At 35.6% G+C, this 22,070-nt stretch overlaps 1 protein-coding gene across 12 annotated transcripts in view; it reads right to left on the minus strand.

The window, feature by feature from the left end:
• The window catches only part of hts (adducin 1-like protein hts), a 110,033-nt gene that overhangs the window by 23,436 nt on the left and 64,527 nt on the right, over positions 1 to 22,070 (minus strand). For 6 of the 12 annotated variants that reach the window (XM_085954231.1, XM_085954226.1, XM_085954222.1 and 3 more), the window contains exons 3-10: positions 6,069 to 6,237; positions 4,530 to 4,712; positions 3,607 to 3,739; positions 3,085 to 3,252; positions 1,938 to 2,105; positions 1,316 to 1,542; positions 776 to 916; positions 554 to 648 (exon numbers count right to left, since the gene is read on the minus strand). In XM_085954231.1, the coding sequence (XP_085810357.1) occupies positions 554 to 648; positions 776 to 916; positions 1,316 to 1,542; positions 1,938 to 2,105; positions 3,085 to 3,252; positions 3,607 to 3,739; positions 4,530 to 4,712; positions 6,069 to 6,170 (1,217 nt within the window). In that variant the 5' untranslated portion in view covers positions 6,171 to 6,237. Of the gene's footprint in view, positions 1 to 553; positions 649 to 775; positions 917 to 1,315; positions 1,543 to 1,937; positions 2,106 to 3,084; positions 3,256 to 3,606; positions 3,740 to 4,529; positions 4,713 to 6,068; positions 6,238 to 22,070 lie in introns of all 12 variants that reach the window. The other 6 variants (XM_085954229.1, XM_085954225.1, XM_085954221.1 and 3 more) reach the window with 1 other exon arrangement.

The following is a 22,070-nucleotide window of genomic DNA, read 5'->3' on the forward strand; positions in this document are numbered from 1 at the left end:
AAAGGGACAAAAATCAGTTCGACAATCCATATTGTTTCACAGTAAAAGTACATAATATTAATCTCTTAAAATTAGTGCAATTGTCATCAACTTCTTTATCTACATATATGCTATTATGCTATTCAGATAAACGACAAAAAAATAAACAAAATTCTTGACAATTTGTGTGAAATGTAACCGGATTTTTAAAATGTAAGTATACAGTAAAAATTTTACATTTCCACATAATATTAAACATGTAGGATCAACGAAAAGGTAAGAAATATAGAGGAAACTCTAGTACAAAAGCTTGTCTAATAGCCTAAATACCGATCTGTAAAAAAAAATTGGAATATACAGTCGCAGCTCAGTCAAGTTTGGGAAATGCTGGAATATAATAGCCTGCTCTATGGATTTATGACGATGACCATCACGATACGTATGTACATAAATTTCCAGTACCTCTGCTGAGATTATAGTTAACTAGGGCCAGAATAAAGATTTGTAATAAATTAGGAAAGCCCATTCGTATATTTCTCGTTCTCTAAAATTAGTAGATGTGAAATATACTAACCCCTGTCGGTAGAGTTCCTCTTCTTCAAGAAGATATCCCAAAGAAGACACCGCTGGAGGCACTTCAATATCATTGCGGGGTCGAGGCACTTCTCCCTGGATCACAAAAAAAACAATGTAACTATAAGGTGTGACATCAAATTGAAAGCGTAAATTTATCCCAAGAAACATTACTATAAAAATATAGTAATTGGTGACTGATTTATACGAGTAAAATATTGACCTTAATTAGTGGCTGCCTATAGATATATCCGGTGCGGAATCCGGCGTTGTCCATCATCCTCATCAGCGCCTCGAACTCTTCTCCGCCCACTCGCCATTTGGGTCCAGCGTCATTTGGAGGACGCCGTGCGGCATCATATATCTGAAATTGTAGAAAAACTTAATTACAATTTAATTATACTGAGAGATTGTGATCCGAGATTTCTCATTTCGAAAGATAATGAGAAAAGTTGATTCTCCTTAATCGAGATTTATTTTTCTGAAATTTTGAGATTCTTTTTAACCCATACTAGTCGTTAAGGTTTTCTTTATTTATTCAACCAGGTCTTTAAATCGTTTGCGATTATCTCTAAAATAAGTGTTTCCACAGTAATTTAAAGATATTCTGACTATATTTTTATTTTACCGACTTAGATCACTGTTCGAAGAATCTTATCAGTTAATGATAATAAAGAAGAAATGTATTTTGCAAAAAACTTGAATATCAATTGATAAAATATTATATTGACAGCTGCTAACTAAAAATGGGAAGTAAAATGACCTGTTTGCGTGCTTCGTCGCCCAAAGTGACCAAAGCTTCAAGGGGCAAGTGAGCGAGTCTAGCCTGGGCGTCGGCGGCCGCCACCAAACAGCGGGCGTGCATCCATGCTTCTTCGGCTGTCGCTCCGCAGCACAGAGCGCCTCCGCCGCCTCCTTGCAGAACCAACACTTTACTGTGAGGGCCCAGCGATCTAATTAGCTTTTCACGTTCTTCTGGGTCTAGTACACCTGCAATTTTAATATGTATACATTATATGTGTAAAAACAGTATGTAATGTCACTAGTAAAGACTGTGTTATATTAATTGGGATTGCTTCATGTTACGCATATTGTATGTATCTATATACTTGGAGAATGACGTAGGTAATGGATTTTTCGATTTGAAATCAATTTAGGTGTTGGTAGTTCGAGTAATACAAACGACATGTAAGTGAAAAAAGAATTGAGAGCAGTTTTCACACCACCATATTTTATACATGATAGTATCCTAATAATGAATTAAATGTACCCACATATTTATGTGATAGTTCAATTATTATGAAGTTAAGATCACAACAATCAGAGCACAGGTAAATTTTAATGTTCTATTGAATCTATAAAGCGAGTGGTATAAAATATCTTACCAGCGACGAGGTGATGTGTGGATACGTCTCCGAGGAGGGCAGCCTCCTTGGTGATGTGAAGCAGGCCACAGCGGAGTGCGCCCACAGCCAGGACGGATGGGGCTCGCACTTGAACGATGCAGCGTATGTCAGGCCGCGCTGCGTGCACCCACGAATGTAGCATGAATCCTGAATGTGCAAACAATACATTAATTTAAGAGTAACAATATATTGGTGACTTACATCTTTGTTATATATAAGTATTCAAGATCTGGAAAAGTTTAGGTTTTTTGGATGATTAAACCTGATTTTTGTAGTTATAATGAGTAATCCAGTGGGTGTCATGTTTACAACTAAGCAAACTCCAAACAAATGCTGATGATTACAGTGATCATCTAATCAAAGCGAATACAAAATAATGAACCATTTTTTTTCATCATGTAGTCAACACCATATCATCGCTATAGGATTGGTTTGTCGAATATCTGTTTTTGTCGAAATCAACCTTTTAATGCAGAATGTTTTTTTGTATCTAAATGGGCCAGAACCATCCTTTTCTTTAAATTACTTTGTAATGGTAATGAATACATCATTCGTATGCTGTAAAAATAACAATTTAAATATCTCCATGTATTTAAATACAGGATTATGAAATTTGTTTTTCGTCTACTGAACATTTGGTCTATTCGACAAACCAATCTTACAGCGACGATATGCCATTTTGTAATGACTAAGGGCCAGATACAGAGATATCGCAGTTAAATTAACCTAGCAAACATAAGAGGCGCTGCGCCGCCATCAAATATTGACAGACTTTAGAAATGCATGTGGCATCTGACAAAAAAATCAAGCAAATATTGCATTGTATTTAATTTATTTGTGTATATTATATTAAATGTAAAATGAATTTCAAACAAAATTTAAACGAAACTACAACACTACACTTACCTAAATTCTGTGTACAATAATATTATTATATCTGACTGTTCAGACTGGTAGCTGTCACTTGCATTTATTAATTCTATTACTCACTGAATGACAGGTTTCGGCCTCCTTACACCTTAGATAAGTGTGTTTAAGCATCTGACACTAAGCACAGAAACTATTTCAAACTCAGTGTTTACCAGTAATAAAAAAAAAACTATAGTATAATTCCTATATACTGTACCTGATACATTGATGGGAAAGTTGGTTGTTCCGGTATCGACAATGGCTCCTTGCATATCTACTTTGACAAGCGATGACGCTGACACTTCATGGCACAGGAGTCCTCGTGGGGCAGTCAGGAATACTTCTTCGTCAGCGTTGAGTCGTGCCGTCACCTGGTTGTCGATGCCTGCTTCACAATACATAGCAATTAATTAATATCGATCATCATACGGGACAATTCAATGTAGATAGTTTCCACTTTTGAATGATTTAATTTTGATTCAACGTTTTAATGATTAAAGTGAATATTATTTATTTCTATTAAGATGTAAAGTGTGAATTATGTAGCATTCTAAAAAAACTAATGGTAAACTTTAGATATTAAGGAAAGCATTTTTGCAGTAATTTGATGATTATTTCCTTTCTCTATGGCTGACACATTTCTTTGAAATTATTCTGTTTGTTTTTCATCTATTGTCTCAATGTGTTCACTACTATAAAAATGTGTTAAAAAAATATTTAAAACGAGAGCTAAACTCACCCTGTGTCCATCCATACAAGTCCATCAGTCGGTAGAGTGCAGCCAATTTACAACGCAATATTTTTTCTCCTTTGGCATAGCCCATTCCTTCCATGCCGCGAATGTCGTTGATAGGTAATACGCAATTTGAAGACTGGAAACGAAGTATGAGATATTATAGAAATGTGTATCATTGATAAATACTATTAAAAAGCTATAAATCAAGATAAAATGCATTCAAATAAATTAATGTTCATCCATAATAAACACAAAGATGTGAAATTCGTTTTAGAATGTTATTTGATGTAGTTCTGCTAAAAAATGAAGAGAATTCTTCAATTAATCAACTGAAAGATAATCTTCTATACATAATATAGGTACCGATTAATCATTACATGCATTCATTAATATAATAATCGAAAATAACTTTATGAAAAGATAAGAAAAGTTAAATAATTACAAGATAAAAAGAACTTATTATATACCACATTTTTAAATTTTCTGTTGAATCATATAAACTTGACAATTCTATGTATTGATAAAAACTTTTTATTGTATTTGATAGAAATACTGAATAAATGTAGAATACAGAAATGTCATTTTGACATTTCATATTGATTTAGATAGTAACGCATGTATATATTAATAATGTAGTTGCTAGGACCCCATTAGCAACCAACAATAATAACTTTACATACGAACCAGAATTAACTGAAAATGAATTCAATTCTGCTTAAAAATGGCTAAAAGTATTAAAAGAATGCATTGTCGTCGTGTTCTGATATATTCTAAAAGTTTCAAATGTCTAGCTAGTCGGGAAGTTAGTTAAAAATCTTCAATCGTCCAATACAAATCTTGGATAAACAAGAAAAAATCTGTACCGTACAAACAAGAATATGAGCTAATACAAATGTGGTAATAAAAATAGTTTCAAAATTGAGAACCTTGAATGTTCCAGCGTGAACCCTCGACGCAGGCACTCCCATCATATCTGAGATTTGCTGCAGAAGACCAGCTCCGCCGCCTTCTCTCAGTTGGGCATCTAGAATTCGTTCCAACTCCTCCCGGAATAATTTTGATGACATGATCATCTCTACACGCTTGCGCCTTTCCATTTCTCTTACATCCTAAAACGGAATGAATATGATGTAATTAGTTTTATTTCAACTGTGTATTGTTGAATCACTCATTATTAATGAGATTCGATATTTAAGCATTTAGGTTTTAAGTTCATGTATAGAGAGTGAGACGGATGATAAAATGATGGGCAGTAAAATATATCATACCAAAATTGTATGATATCTATTGATACCAAATAACGCAATAAATGCATAAATCCCTCCCTCCATCAATAATCATATTGTAATCGACAGAATTAGGAAGAAAAATATTATATCTAAAGGCTGGTTTAGATTAGTCGAGTGGCGAATGATTTAGTTACCATTAAATGATTTAGTAACTGAAAAGTGTCCAAACACAGTACATTAGTGAATGACAAATTTATAAACCATAAATATTGTTGAAAATTCAGTTTGTAACATATACACTTTATAGGTCAACCATTTATGGGATGCAAAAAAAATCACGTTCACAGCATATACGACCGGTGGGCCACCTGGTTACCAACCACTGCTTTACATGACATCAATTCTCAATTTGGTTGGTGAGATTGCCATTATTACCAGTAAGTACGGATGTTAATGCCAGTAGTTTTAAAAACTTTTAATGTCACCGTCCGGAATTCTATGAAATCTATTCTTAAAATACGTGGTATTATTATACAGTGTACATTTCTTTCAGATCTTGAATCCATGTAAACTTCCAAATATATACAAATTTGTAGGTAGGTGCTTGACAAAAAATTTTATATAGGGGAGCAAATGTTAGAGGTCATACAGTGGTGCAAATGGTGTAATCATGTATCAATGTATCGGATTAGGATTGTCTGAAATTATAAAAAGAATTCTAAAGGCTGCAGGGCAGTGGTACAATAATTGAATACTGCTAGTTTTATCAATTCTAAATTTGATTACATTGTTTACCATCCAGCATATTATGTGTACATAAATAATATTTACGATTGATTTTGATGTTTCACCACATCAGTATGAAGCGGTGTGCGTACTTCATATATAAGCAACCTGACAGTGCTCAAAGTATGACTTTTGTGCATAAGGGTAGCTTCAAAAATTCAGAAATGGTAACTCACTGTTCGTTCAGTAATTTGTATTTTAAATTCGATATAGGTATGGGTAAATCAGTATACAGTGGCACCATGGACACGGTAAAACCACCATGCAGTTGTAGTGGTATTGTTTGCTAGCATAGAAACAAACATTGCGGAAAACTATTCCAATACAACCGCGTGTCGCCTATAGTGCCACTGTAGAACGATTTAGCTATACTTCATTATACTAATGGTATCTATGAAAGTATTTTCCTATTCCTTCCACCAAATACGTATTATATAATAAATTAATTACCGCATCAATGTCTGCCGGCCGCTGTTTGAGTCTCTCCTCCTCATCTTCTGTGCTTATCCCATTGGCAGTGGGCGGGTGATCCGCCTCCGATGTGTCGGCCATCTTGTTCTTCAAAACAGCTGATCAGGCTTCTATTCCTGGCTGTTTTTTCTTCAGCACCGTTGAGAATCTGGAAATAAATAAATAGGTTTGCTTAAAATAATGCTAAATCGGTTAATCATTGATAGAAGATACTTCTATGTTTATTTAAATTAGGTTTATTTTAACACGTAATATTCTACCAATGTGTGGTATCAGTGCTAATGTATGCATGTGCATCATGGACTTTCAATGTAAGAGGAATCCAAAAATTGGAAAGAAACCAATGGATATAGAGACAGATAAGAATGTGAGACTTGCTATAAGTCGCCGACCTAGTGACATGATGATAAACTAGACACATTACTCAGTGAGTGAATAACCGCTTGACAAACGTAGGCCTGCGGTGGTATTTGATAAACACTAAATGACCACGGGTCCGCTCTAAAATCCGCTGGATAACGATCTCACCAAGTACGGGCAGGGCCACCAGGTATCGATACTTTCTTTCGATAATAATATTTTGCGATTTTAATTTCGGAAAAAAATCTCACGGAAGATGCGAATATTGATAGTCTGACTGATATTTTCCAATGACATACTAAAAGCACAAGGAAACGCGTTAGGAAAAACCCAAGGAACTGTGTATAGTGTAATGTGCCAGGGGAGGCCTTCATCCAACAGTGGGTCGACCATGGCTGTTGATGATTGTTAAAAAGAATTTTGGACAAGGATTTGGTCGATTTGCTAATTTTATTAGTCATGAATCATCACAAACCGGTTGCTAAATATATTGGAAAAAATATAGTCAATTTATTGAAAATTTCGAGAAATTCAAACTTACAACTGCATAAACCAAAATAGTGATAATAAACCACTATACCCCGCAAATATGCAGTAATATCCTATTTAGTTATGAATAATAACTAAGCACCTACAATAAGAAGCAACAATTAAAATAAATATGAATGTAAAAAAATGCAATAATTTAAATAATAAATTAATTAATTTAATGGACAGCGAAAGTTGAACCCCCCTCGGTAACCGCCGAGTCGGAAGCGAGATGATTTCAATTTTACTCATTGGCGTACTTATACAAGTTACGATAGGTCAGGGAATAAGAATATATTATGACTTCAATAGGACTTGACGAAATATTATTTATTGGCAAACAAAATAACATTAGATTAACGAGTAATAGTTTATGATTATTTATGATAAAATAAATTCAGCAACCGTGAAGATTAATGATTAATTTAAAACACAAAAGTTGTGATGCAACAAGTAAATAATATAAATCTGGAGCTTGTGTAATTTTATTATCCTAGAATCTCGAAAGTAATTAAATAATACTGAAGTGGATTTTATTGGGCGATTCGAAATACCGGATATGCACGCCTCTGGCTCAATTAAGCCAACAAAATTTAAATGCAATTCACTCGTATTGTCTTTTGCGTCATCATCATTATACCATCATCATCAACATGTGAAGCTTCCGTCAGGTGTGTTCAAATAAGGTGAGCTCCAAAAAGAAGTTGTTTTCGCTATTATAGTGGCTGAGATATTTTGACAATGTAAAAACGAACCATACTGCATTTAAGCGAGCACGTCACCACATCGTGCAGCGGAAGACAAAATAAGCACGTCCTAACTCTTGGGCTGATATCCCAGGATTCTCATCATATTAATATAGGATCGAGCCACACGGCACCGCAGTTTGGATCAGCTTGCAGCGACATGTGGCTTGGCTTGACCGCTATCTTGCGACCCAAGTGAATATAGTACCTGTCCTAAATGTTTAAAAACAATTAATTATAAAAGTGAAGCTGAAAATTGGCTACAGTTAATGATAAAGTTAGTAAGAATCATTTAAAATTGAAGATTCATATCTAAGAAGAATTAATACCTACATGGGTGTGCTCTGAAATTTGTTTGCCAGGCTGCACTAAGATAAAAACGTGTTGTGTTGTAGTTCGAGTGCCGAGTCTGGGAAGAAAAATCATAAACTGTTTTTCAATGTGTGTTTGGACCCAAAGTATGCCCCGTGTAGGTTGAGCAATTGGCAAACATCCATTTCTCTTAAACACAAACATCTGTTAATACAGCCTACACTCTGTAAAGGCCCACATGATCTTCGTAGGATCGGATATGAAAGAATAGTTAGAGATGAACAATCGCAAACAACATCGGTAAACAACGCGGAAACGTTTAGCTAATTTATATAGTCAGCGCCTAGGCCCTAGACCAACTATAGTCAGTATGTGACGCGAAGCTGTTTACTTCGATCGTAGTAGATAAGAGTCTGTATTCTATAAACTGGCGTACACAGACGGAAAACATTGTACCATCGCGTTCACCTATTGCAAGTTTTCAAAGGGAGGGAACGAGATGGATGCTGAAGCGGGGGGGGGGGGAACCGGCACGCCAGCTTATAGAAGACAGACTCTAGATACTACTTATTGCTCATATCATACTTCGAATGAAATATGGTAAACTGTTTGTAGACAATGATGACTTGCATATTTAAATAAATGGCGATAATTTTAACGAAATAGGTATCCAATCGAAAATCTTTATTTATTGCGAAGAGGTTGGATTGAATTCTAAAACAATCATAGTAGTACTGCCATCGTAATCCGCAATTCAGTGCCACGAACTGTATAATTGAGCAAGAATAATATAGTGTTAACCTTAGACTATAGATACATCTAGACGCCACTCGTTGCATTGCTAAATGAAGCCGCGTGCCTTGCGTTTGGTTTGTGAGCGAGCGAACGCATTCGTCTACAAATGTTCGAGACCATAGACCATTTCGCTAGTGCTCGCCCAAAGTGCTCGCACTAGACGCTCAGAATTAAAATATAATTTTCTATTTTTTTTACGTTATATAGTATTTTTAAGCGGTCAAAATGCAACCATTAGATAAAGATATCCATAATTTAAGTTATTTTAAAGAAACACTAGGTCACTGATATTAAAATATATAATAAAATACAAATAAATTATCACGAACATGTATCAACTTACTTATGAAACGTAATACCATCTGCTTGCTTATCAGTACGGCTACCACATTTTAAGACAAGACACAGAACCATCTTTTCTACTTAATTAACCAAAAATATTTACCACTGACTTTATGTTTAACACAAAAAATATCAATTTTAGCAACACGAGCTTCGACGCTATGTGAAGCGTTTCGCCCCAATTTGATGGCGATACTTTTGGAAACTGGCTTGTAGCTAGTAGACCTTTTATCTTACTCTAGCGCGTGTCGCAGAGATTGTAAGGGTGCCGAATACTTTCTCACTCGCACTCATGCATCGTTTTTGTTCAGGCCTTGGTGTTAACCATACTAAAAACGTTACATAAAATAAGTATGTTATGCACAGAGATTAAAAAAAACTGCCTCTAGTGTTACTGTAGTAGTCTAGTCCTAATCTAATTGCAACGAATCATATTATAATATGTAGTAAGAGAATGAATTTAATAAAAACTGTTGACTAGATGTATTGTCATATTGTCATGGTACAAAAATACAAAATGAACGGTACCTAAATAAAATTATGTTTGTGTTCTAATCTTGAAACAGGATTACAGCGATCCCAATTTATTAGAACCGTGAATTAAAGAATGAAATCTAATGCTTGTAAAAACGCATAGAAGATTGTCGATAAAATTCATAAAACCCTTCGTGACCGGAAATATTTTTAAGCCGAGAGCAAGAGATGTAATCTGAACTTCTGGAATTGAGTCTGGTTCAAGGGCGAATATATTTACAACACCGAATTCTCGTCCACTTAGAATTCTGGCCGGAAAAAGTCACGATACAAAGGAGTCAGGCAAATAAAATCAATTGAAAATCAAGATTGTTAATTTGTTCACTGTCGCGCCGATATGATCATCTGCGTGCGCATAAAATTCTTATACTAAAAGTGGTAAATTAGCAGCATAGTACAATTAATTACTTTGCAGACATAAGCAAAATTCTCCTGCAACAACAAGGCCCAAACGCATATAGCCTTCCAATGATCGGTACTTTAAAACGACCCTACCGCATACACGGTCATCTCTGTGGCTACGACCGGTGATAACCGCACACTGCGTCCTACGTCAAAAGTATGTAACTCGCTGACGGACGTCGATAAATCCCCAGCTAATCGATGGGCTCGACCTTCGTTATCATCCCGCACGCACTCCACCCTGTGATGCTTGCGGCTTTCGACTTGCGGATAATCTGAACTTGTTTGCTGTGCGAGACGAAATCGGTAAGCGGTGGAAGCGACGAGGCGCGATAAGGTGCTGTGTTTAGTAAGAACGGGGGTCGTACGCATTTTGACGTAGCATACACTCATAAAAAACTATGGAAATGCAGTGTTTACCACCTGTCGCGGCCACATGTGGTTACGTATTGGGTAGCCACTGATAAGTAAGGGAACATCAGTAAAGAACTTGACGTCTGAATCAGACAAGCAGCAGATAGAAGACAATATTTATTCTTGAATTCATTAATTTTGCGAAAATCGGCTAAGAAAATAGGTGCGGTTCCCGCCTGGCTTCCTGTTAAACGACTTGTACCTAAAACACTTACAAAATTCAAATTAATACTACCGAAATACAAGGGAAAGACAGTAGAAGATAAGTAAGTATGTAATTAAATTATAAATACAGAACAACGCGTATTTTTTTCATCTCGGTGTTATAGTACACTGTCATCTCTTTCCTTTAAGAAATCTCACGGCGAACTGTGCTACGGTAAAATGGTATACGTACAATTTACATGTAACCCAGAAATATATCTTTCTCTCAAGAGAATCATTGTAGTATGTTGTTTTATTCTATGCTAAATTTGTCTCAGAACGCTTCACTCTTTACTTACTAAAAATTGTACACCTAATATAACTAGTGTTTCAAAGCAGAATTTTGTATTTTAATACCCAAGGATTATTGACTTATGACACCACTTTTGTCCCATCATGTCCCATCACTTTAGTAAGCACTGCAAAGGCGAAACGCGTAAACATACCTACGCACGCTACACAGAACTAAAACAAAACAAAAAAAATGTTATTTAAATTACATTGTACGGGCGGAGTGGTATCGGAGCGGAACCGCGGGCACTTTATGGTCAACTTCCCCCTTTTTGTTTGAGAAATACATTATTGTTTTTTGGCATTAAAAACGCTAACCATGCACAGAAAATAACATAATAGATACATATTATTCAATTCCAAGTAATGCTTATTATTATTGTGACTGATGTGTCATATTAAAAGGTGGAATATGTGCAACAGATTAACGAGTGTAAACAAAACAGCTGTCAGATCATATATTTTTTTAAATAAAGCGCAGGATCAGATCAAAAGAGACACGTCGAAAAGTGTTTGAACGACAGTCCGATATCTGTGTATTGCCTGATTTTCCAATCTCTTAATCACAAATAGTGAAATTCCGCCCCCTGCATTGGAATCAATGTCAATGTCGAGGAGACGTGTTGACATTATTTATAACAGGCGACGTCCAACGCGTCGGTCGCGGTATGGATTATAGGAATTGAGTTGTGAAAGTGTAAAAAGCGTGTAGTAATAATATAATCAGATTCCATTGATTTTAAGGGGAAGAGCTAACTATTCATTCAAATCAAGCACGAGGAAGGCCGTGTAACATCGTCGTATCACACGATAAATATTCGTACACTTACGCCCTGTCGCAGGAGTGAGAGAAAGAGAAAATGTGAAACCCCGTGCTTTAAACAGGTGCGTAGTTGTTTCCCCTACCGTCGCGCAGTAGGCTCATTGCACAGTAGGAGAATAGTTTGACGACGAGTAAAAAAGAAGATCAAAACTCTACGACGAATGGCAAATAGAACATTTCTTTGTGATAATGAAAAATTTGGTGTTGTTTAATTTGAAATACCCCAGTGACGTAGGCGAAATACAGGTACCTACCTACGTTTATTCAAGTTGAATGCATTGGTAGAGTATGGTAGATCACTGCTAGTTTTATTTATTTAAAAGACCCATTGAGCACATAACAAATTATTAATTCAAGACGTGCACAATATGACTTTTAGAATAAAAGGTACAGTCAAGTCAAATTAGTAGAGAAAGAAACGAGTCAAAAAATAATTTTATATATCACAGTGTACTTTAAGCTGGACATGCTTGACATGATAATAATATGATTGCTAAACAAATACAAATATGGACGAAGCGTTGTTTATTTAAATGCAACCAGATACTTAATGAAAGGTAAACAAATTTACGAATTATATATTAATCTAATGCAACTTGGTAGGTATTCTACGAAAAATAAACAGGATTACCGTGAAATGAATGAATGAGTGTGGTTTTGTAATGGTAAACCTACGATATGCATAATGCTAGGCTATTTAAAAAAAAATTGAAACTGAACAAACATCCCAAGACAGTGATAGCAAACCCGTAACGATTTTAAATACATCAACTTAGATATTATATATTATTATGGGTGGGCATAACGCACACGGACAAAAATATGAAACCGTTTGATAAGGGAACAAAAACCTTAAATGGAAATGGGCAGAACACACAGGTCGAATGAGAAACAATCGCTGGCCCAAGATGCAGTACACGTTCCGCAAGATACCTATACCTGTAATAAGTATAATAGGTCTGCGGAACAGCGAGATGGTAATATTCAGCGGAAATATGTGGTAACCAAGGCCTACTATCTATATAATAGTCAGGCCGTGACACGAAACTGTAAACTTCAACGGTAGTGCTAGTTATTGCTCATAATGGAATATGATAAACTGTTTGTAAAATATGACGATTGTTGCATATTGAAATAAATGGTAATAATTTGAAAGAAATAAGGAAACGAAAATCTTCATTTAATGCGAGCTGGTTTACCGCATTGCATTCGAAGATAATCAATAATTGACATTACCATCATAATTCGCAATTTAGGCGGCAACATGACCGAGGAAAATAGAACCGGCTTGGAGAGACCTCCATCCAGCAGTAGATTGATCCAGGCTGATGATGATGATGGTGTTAGGTGTATTATTTATCTGATAAAAAGTTCCTAACCTAGAGAAAATATTCCTGATTCATAGATGCAAGCAAAGATATTGCAGAAATCCTTCCACCAGAGATATCGAGTCTAAAATATTTATATATTATGTAGCAAAAATAAGAGCAATAGGAACATTAATTTTATTTTAAATAAAAACTCTGAAAAGAGAGACCTTATATTATTTTTTCCTGTGTACAAAAATGGCACATACATCAAACTGGATCATGCCAGAAACCAAAGAAGGGTTAATCCAGAAGAAAATTCAACATATTTGTCACTAAGACAACTTAGTTACAAAATTTTTCACATTACAGGTTCATTTATAGCAAATATCACAAGTCATAACCAGACGTCTATAATCTAAATCCTTATCTTGTTTACAATACTCGCCGTTATTCAACGGTTACCGATATAACCACACCAAAAATGTTTTGAAATTACCATCAAGTGTTGTAATACAAAAGTGGATCTCCCTAATTAGAATCCAAACTATTTGATCTGAGTGGATAAACTTAACTTTGTGCGTGCGTTTAATGAGATATTTAGACATTCAATAGATTACAAACAGCTCATATCACCACAAAAAATAAATAACCGAATACAATGACAGAGCGAGTGCTTTTGGTTTACCTGTTGCACCATTAAATGGTCAAATAATAGCGCGCCATTACACAACCAAGCAAGCGAGAAGGTAAATATACTCACTTACCGGCCGAAGATAGAAAAACGATTATAAAACTTTTATAATAACAAGAATGGTATGAAAAAAATGAGGCACTCGAGCGCGACTTTCGCTTTTGCATTGGGCCAACTGTGAAATCCGGTGTTTCTTTGATTTCTTTTCAGTGGCGGAAAGTGAAAAATGATTTGTAGATTTGATCGACTCCATTCGTTACACGAAACACGTAACCTAATGTCCTACTCAATAAATAAATAATAACGTAAACTTCATAGAAGGAAATGCATTAAGTGCATATTGTTCATTGCGAAAAGTGTAATTCCAACAAGGGAATCCAATCCCGAGCCAAAATTTTAATCCCGGGATTTCGGGATTACAATTTGACGATCCCAGGAGTAACGTTTTTTTCGATAGTTAATATATATATATATTTTATTTATACAAATAGCATTGATAAAATCCGCCAAAAATTTCTAGTATAATTTATACTATTTAAGACATTTAATATTAATATTGTGTACGTTCAATCTTGGAAATACATGGGTTTAATGGAGTAAATAACACTGTAATATAGATAATAATGTGAAAGAAAAACATTATTTTTTATTTAAAAAAAGATAACATTCATAAAATTCGGCGTTGAAACAAGTGCCTGCCTGCACGTCCGTGGCACTGGTGGTTAGACGCAATTCGCGTGACCGAACGTCAATGGCTGTCTAGGTGGTTAAATGAACGATTTTTTTTCTGATGTTATTACGGCGTATGACAACAAAAAATGGTTGTTTATTATCCGTGAGCGTCTGGCGACTCCCCCTGTGACATGTGCAGGTACATACACTTCACTAATATAAATTTGTACACATCCTAATTGATATGTGATTGATAAAAAAATCAATCCCCAAGGTTTCGGGATTATGTTTACTAATCCCGGGATTCATAGGTATCGAAAATTGTCCGGGATTGGATTTCCTGCTTCCAACCCACGAGAGCGAAGAGTTAGGCGGATGACCAATCACCTCGTAAAAAATCTTGACTGTATATGCCCCCATGCTTATCTCAGAAGTGAATGGGAATCGCGTTTGATTTGGTCCACGGTTCGTTTCCAGTGTTGTCATCAAGGCAATCGATATTATTGGGTGTTGTGGACCTGTAGTCAAAATCATCGGCGTCAAATACATGGGTTGCGGAGACAGAGCGATGAGACCATCGTAGTTCATGAAGCCTACCACCATTATTACTGGGAGGAAAGATCGCACCAAAGGCAACTTAAAGGAAGTACTATAATCGCAGTAAAGAAACTGACGGCTGAATAGGTAAACCACATACAGAAGAAATAAGCAAACCCACAGGGTCTTAGCTGAAACCTTACACGTATGTACATGTTCCAATGTACTTCCGACTTTTATCGAATTAAAATATGTTGAAGGTGTTGATTGGAATACAAGACTAGACTGCTCAAGAGGCGACCCTTCATCCGGGGGCCCCGGGTTCGACCCGGTGAGGTCACAATATATTCATAAAGCCTGGGCGTTTGTGATTGTTTCAATTATATTATTAATTACTCGATACGTTTCACTACACTATTATCATTGGGCCTAATGGCAATGGCCTGGCTGCAGTGTTAAAAAGAATATAAGTATATATAATTATATATTTGGTATATCAATACCGTTGAGAACGAAGACGAAAATTGGTGAGGCCAATGTGCAGTGTAGGCTGCAGCGTCGTCGGAAAAATATGTAGAGAAACTCGCTATATGTACAGAGATGTTAACTCTGTATAGTAGAGTGAATGAAGTGCGAATTCTTGAACATACATGGCATAATGATATTGCAAATAAGCCTTATTTAGCTCTCCAATGTGAGCAAACAATGGAATCAATCCAGCGTGTCTGCTTACATAATAGTAATTATTGCACGTCCAATTATTACCGTAAACAAAAAATAGTATTTTTACCTTGGACATCACGCGAGACACTGTTGAAAACGAAACATGAGTCACACGAGAAAAAATGTATTGCCGATGGCGGCCGCTAGTTTGTTTTTGACAGACAGCGCTCGTTTATCAAACAGAGTAATTTCTATGTTACGCTATATTGTTATTATGAAATCCTCCTATGCGTTACATAGAAATAGTATGTCGACTGTAAGTGGATATCTCTCGACAAAATTTTGATTAAAAAAAACCATCAGTCGAAAAAAGCGAACCGTTATTCAGTTTGTTGCTAATAATATTACCTAATTGTCAAATCGAAAATATAATAAAACTATCGGCACATAAGTATCTCACTGATACGTCATGAACAGTGGTCCATTATCTTTTTTGCAACAGTAGCAAGCAAGAACAAACTATGTACTATGTATGGTACAAAAACGATGTGTAAAAAAAGCCCGCTGTCTTATGAAAATATGACCGAACAATGAACTGCGCAGTCGCGTCTCATTCCGTAAGTACTCAAAAAACTATCAACGCGATTATTTATTTCACAATATGGGCCACAAGACAGCGACCAAATTATTTTAAAATAAACAGAAGTCAACGTACAACACAAACAGAGACACTTAACTAACTGCCCGGTACCACACACTCGAGCGTATTACGACGCCCTACGTTTAGATGTGAAGTATCAGTAGTAGTTATTTAGGCCTGGTTATATATCAGGATCAGATACTCAAGTCTGAGGTTGCCACACACCCAAGTATGCTTTGACTGAGTTTAAAAGGGCTCCAACAAAATTAATCTAACAAAAAGTGTCCATGGGAAAAAGGAGCACACTGTACATGACCAGATACTCAAATCTGAGGTTTCCACACACCGAAGTGTGCTTTTGCTGAGTTTAAAGTGGCTCCAACAAAATTAAACTTAAGTAATACATTCTGTCGGAAAGGTTAAACACCGTTGCATCCGTGAAAAAGGGTTGAATGGACCACCCGACGTTCGCTTGTCATATTGCCGACCGCACATACGTCGAGTGTTTGTTTCTATTATCTGACAGCGTTCGACAACAACTTAATTCGATAGTATTACAGAATAATGGTAATACACTATTAATATTACGATTCAATGAACGACTCCGACCCACACGCTGCAATTTAGCATTGAATAACTTGCGTAAGATAATGTAGCCGATGACAATGAACTTGACGGGGCAAGTAATGTGACGCGTGACATACTAATACGAGAGGATGAGGATTTCCACCATAAACCATTCACCGGTGTCGGAATACTAATGAGATGGCCGACGCCTATAACACGGAGTTCGTATTTTACATTTGTGAAAAAATAATGACAATAGTTGTAATTGACTTACTAATTGACACTGCACCTGAAGAATAAAAGGGTCATATTGTAAATTTAATGATTCTGCTGTCTGCTCATAGAAATTTCATTATTTCGACAGGTGAATACCGATGGATGTGGTTGAATAATGAACTCAAATAACGGTTAACACTGAAATTCTCTGCGAAAACGTCCTCTTTTATATTGAGATATTCTATCTAATGGTGAGGTATCTTTCTTGTACAACTCAATGATTTGCGATAACGGCACGATAATACCACATACTATGTAGTACACCATGTTGCAGCTAGAACAAAATGTAGCGCTTGAACGCTTTTATAAAATCTTCACTTCGCTTTTTTAAAATCCACCCCTACTGGCTCACACTAATAATATGGTAAGAGTAAGGATACAATTACGAGATATGCGTGCAAGCAGTAGGTAGTGACATTGCCTATGCGAAGTGCCGCTCTAAGCAGGTTGAAAATGGCACCCCTTGTTATGTTTGATTTCAAAATTGATGTTAATTCATGGACATGGTATTCTGTAGCTGTATAGCATATAAAAATATATCCGTGGAATCTATTAACATTTGTATTATTTGCATTGTTTTCTTAATTTACCGCCTCCATTGAATGTGGCATCCCTAAGCAACGATTGACCTAATCCTTACCTACCCGCAAGGGACGACACTGCCATTGGGATTGATAAATAGCAATTAACTTTTGGAAAAAAAATAATACTATTTGGAAAAAGATAGACTTTACTGTTGTGATCCACGACCTTTTGTGAATCCTCATAGAACACTAAACACTGATGTCTGATCGTATAACCGTATAACCGAAGGGTTCCACGGAACCTGGTAGGGAATCACTGATCCAGGACGCAGTTTAAGAAAAATCATATGTTTACATTTAAATATTACACTATTTTTTTATCATATTAGATTTTAGGTTGTCACCGTGTGTTCTCCGTGCTTCTTTGGGTGACATTTCGCAACCCAATACGATAACAAATAACCGTGAAAGTCAATTAGACTTAGATTTTTTGAGCACATCTCAGATCACGATTTTTTGTTTCATCAACGTCATTGAACCGTAAACACAGAAAGTGTAGCCAGCCATCAAGATAGTTTATTATCTGCGATCATGGTCAACGATAATCAATGATCATATCGGGGTCGCTTCGGTTCAACTGGTATACTGACAATAATTTGACAGGCTGAACTGAACACGGTAAATCTCACTGTTAACTTTTGAACAATATTACAAACTGACAATAATTTGATATTAGATATGGACCTGAGCATTGTATATCTTCAGTACAAAAAACGCCAGGCACAAAGTTTCGCGGCAAAAAGCGATGATCCTGTTTCGTATCATCCAATATCAAAATGCACTTAATTTTGATGGAAAATAAATAATTCAACAGGATTTTCTATACATTATGCATATCACAAGCACAAACTGTGACTTACTTTTCTACGAGCCAACACGTTTACACAACCGCATATTGTTGCGCCAACTAAGGTGTCCCAGGAGCAAACTCCCAATACATTGGACTTCTAGCTTTCTTATTTTTAAATTGTTCGGCTTCGTCATGTCCAAAAACATGACATTTAACGTCATGCGCAAAATGCGATTTTTTTTCAAGCTAGATCGATCCCCATTCAAAGGTGCTCAATTTGATTATAAAAACGCGGTGACGCCCCTTGACAAAATGCCGCCACTAGGCAGCGCCAAAATGCCGTCCCATTTTTTATAGTCTCTTTTATCATCCTTTCATGACTAAAATATCTATGAAATGTGTTGTATGTATAGATAGGTACATTACTTACAAAATGTGTATATACCACTAAATCTAATTTAAATGCTATCTCTGCTTCATTAGAGAATATTGCGAGTCCACGGTATCAGATACATTTAAAAATACACCTGACTACTTCCAAAGCCCGCGAGTGACTGGAAAAATATTTGAATGAATTCAAAATTAGATAAGTATGTACCTATCTATAATTCGAAAATCTGCACGTGTCATTGCTAGTTATCAATGACATAACCTCCACGGACAACGGAAATAAACTAGACATCGCGAACCCGACAAAAAATACAGTCCTGTTAAGCCTTGTATGTTAATTAATACCTATATTTTGTTTCCAAGCAGTGACCTGTTTTTTTTAAATGGAAAATATTTCTATTATTACTAAGTTTAGGTAGCTATTTCTAGATGCACCTAATGATTCTCTTCGATTTGCCGCCCCCAAGCGACGCTCAATCTGCCTACTCCCACGGGACGTCACTGGAAAAAACGACAACTTGGCCAGGCTGATTGTGACTCGTAAATACTAATCAATGATACGTGGTGCCTTCCCAAAATGTGTTCTAAACAAAAAAAAACGTCATCTAACTTATGGCCAGATTGTTTAATTAAAAAAAATATAGGCTTTTGAAAGAAAATATCATATTTAATGTGCATTAATAAAACGTAGAGTGATAATGATAAAACAAAAGTTTAAAAAATCGTAAAACTGGACAACACAAAAAATAGTGACCACCAAGTTTTGGGGCTAACGTCGTGCCTGGGATTTCAAAAATTGGTCACGGTCTGGGTCTGGATCGTGATGTTCAAAAATTAAAGCAAATTATCGAAAATGGTCGCACATCGCTGTCGAGGCAGAGTTATTTTCTTTATAATTATGTAACTTGCATGTTCCTGATAATAGTACGTATGTACGCTGTTATCAATCATTGAAATATATGAAAACATCGAAAGAATACTGATAACGTGAACACGAAGCTCCGTTTAGTCACACGTAACAGTTGTTACGTAGGTACTTAGTTTGTCACCGAAATTATGACAATTGACCCCGGGGTCACAGACGGAATGTCTCCATTTCAATTTTAAACGCCGTACCACATAGGTATTGTGGTCAAACTAAAAACGTGAATTGTGTCACATTTTTTAGGATTGAATCACAATATTCTCCACTTAAAATTGATAATATTGCGTTCATATTATATACAAATTAGAAAAAATGCCGGGTGGCGGTGCCACTTATCAACGTTTTTGGATGTGGCGATACGATAGTACTGCACTGTAATGACCTGTCAAACTATTATGAGAGTATCTTATAATTTGGTTTCTTTCGCGGCCCGATTAAAATAAACGACTCCTATACTTTCGTTATTTTTTTCAAATTTAGAATTTGCCTTTATAGCTTACCTTTTAATAAGCATTCTTCATGCTTCGCCCCCTCTTACACAATTACGTTAATGCACTATTACAGACAGATAGATGAATCAAGACAAACATAATAATATTATAAAACTATTCTTTCTTGCAATAAGAGCAGTGAACGTGAGATATTTTTTTTACCTTAAAAACTTCGATAGACATTGTAGGTATGACGTGTCAAGACAAGTAAATATTCTCTCATGTGTATGTACCTACTACTAAGAAAATCTATTTCATTATTTTGCAATGATTTAATTTAGCCTTGTGGTTGTGGTCATGAGGCCCCACAATAAATGTAATCCACTAATCAAGCTTAAAAAAAACTATTCTAATTGATTTAGGTCATCTGGTAATTCAGGTAATAATAGTAAATCGGGTAGTAATAATAATAAAAAAGGTAATAATATCAATTAGAACTATTTCAATTCAAATTCCATCAAGTGATAGTCGATAGTATTAGTTTGTTTGATCAACTATTTTTTATTCAACGAATAATTCACAAGATATAAAAATCAACATACTGTATTGAACATACATAAATTAAAAACACCTCAGAGAAATATATAACCACTAGAGTTTTTTTTAAAAAAAAAAATACGACACCCAGTGTGATTCGAACCTGCGCCCAAATGCTCTAACCAACTACATACTCCATTGTTTATTATTTATACAATTATAAAACTTACGTAGTATTATTACAAGAATATAATTTTTATTAAAATTTGGCATTCATCAAACAGTGACAACAGTAGATGATGATGGTATATCATAATATTAAAGTGAAATGGGTACTTATGTGAGATATGTAAGAGAAAGAAACACTGAATATGATGATTACGAAACAACAGGTACGAAAACGTAAATTGAATATAGCCCATGCCCACTACTTTACACATGTAACTAGAATATAGGCTAGATGATATTGTAGTCAGCCGAAATGCACATAGTCATCGTCATCAAGCGGGGTCGAGTCACTGATAGGATTAAGACACCTTCAATTTCTCTCTAACTAATAAGAAATCCTGCGACAAATTTAAATTGGAATGGCTCTCTGGAATCGTCAAAACAGAAATGCCATCTTCAATGTATTCGCAAAAAGTAAGAATTGGTGACATATTTGTTTATTCGGAAACAGATGATTGTCAAATGCATCATATGCTTCGCAGCAAATATGCAAGGAGAATAATTCACGTCTGGAAAGAAGTGGATTGAATGGAGGTTATATCTTTTAAAATGGCATTATTTAAGTCAAAAAGTACACCGGGGTGCTGAAAAGAGGAGGACTTATTGAGATCGCTGAGCGTAAAAAATGGATTGTGATCTAGTCAAAGCCTATTAATTACCTATAAAAATAAATGCTTCTATAGTTTCTGTACAAGAAAATCATAATCATGTATCTAAATACACAGATATTCCTGAAAACTGGCGATGTATTCAATTATGCGTTCGAATTTGTCGAATGCATTAAGGGCCCACATGCTCAGCGTAGGTCAAAATGGAGCTTTTATGGTGTTTTCAGAGCATAACCCTGGACGTTCCTTAAACGTTGTAGATAATCTATTTATATAATTTTGAAGAATTATTATCCTTTATGTTTATTTTAAACATTTGATGACTATATAAAGTATTTTAATTACATAAAATAGTATTCTTTTAAACCTCTCGATCTAATG

The sequence above is a fragment of the Rhyacophila brunnea genome, unplaced genomic scaffold (assembly GCF_057557595.1).
Source record: "Rhyacophila brunnea isolate RB1 unplaced genomic scaffold, BYU_Rbru_1.0 scaffold_4, whole genome shotgun sequence".
NCBI lineage: Eukaryota > Metazoa > Arthropoda > Insecta > Trichoptera > Rhyacophilidae > Rhyacophila > Rhyacophila brunnea.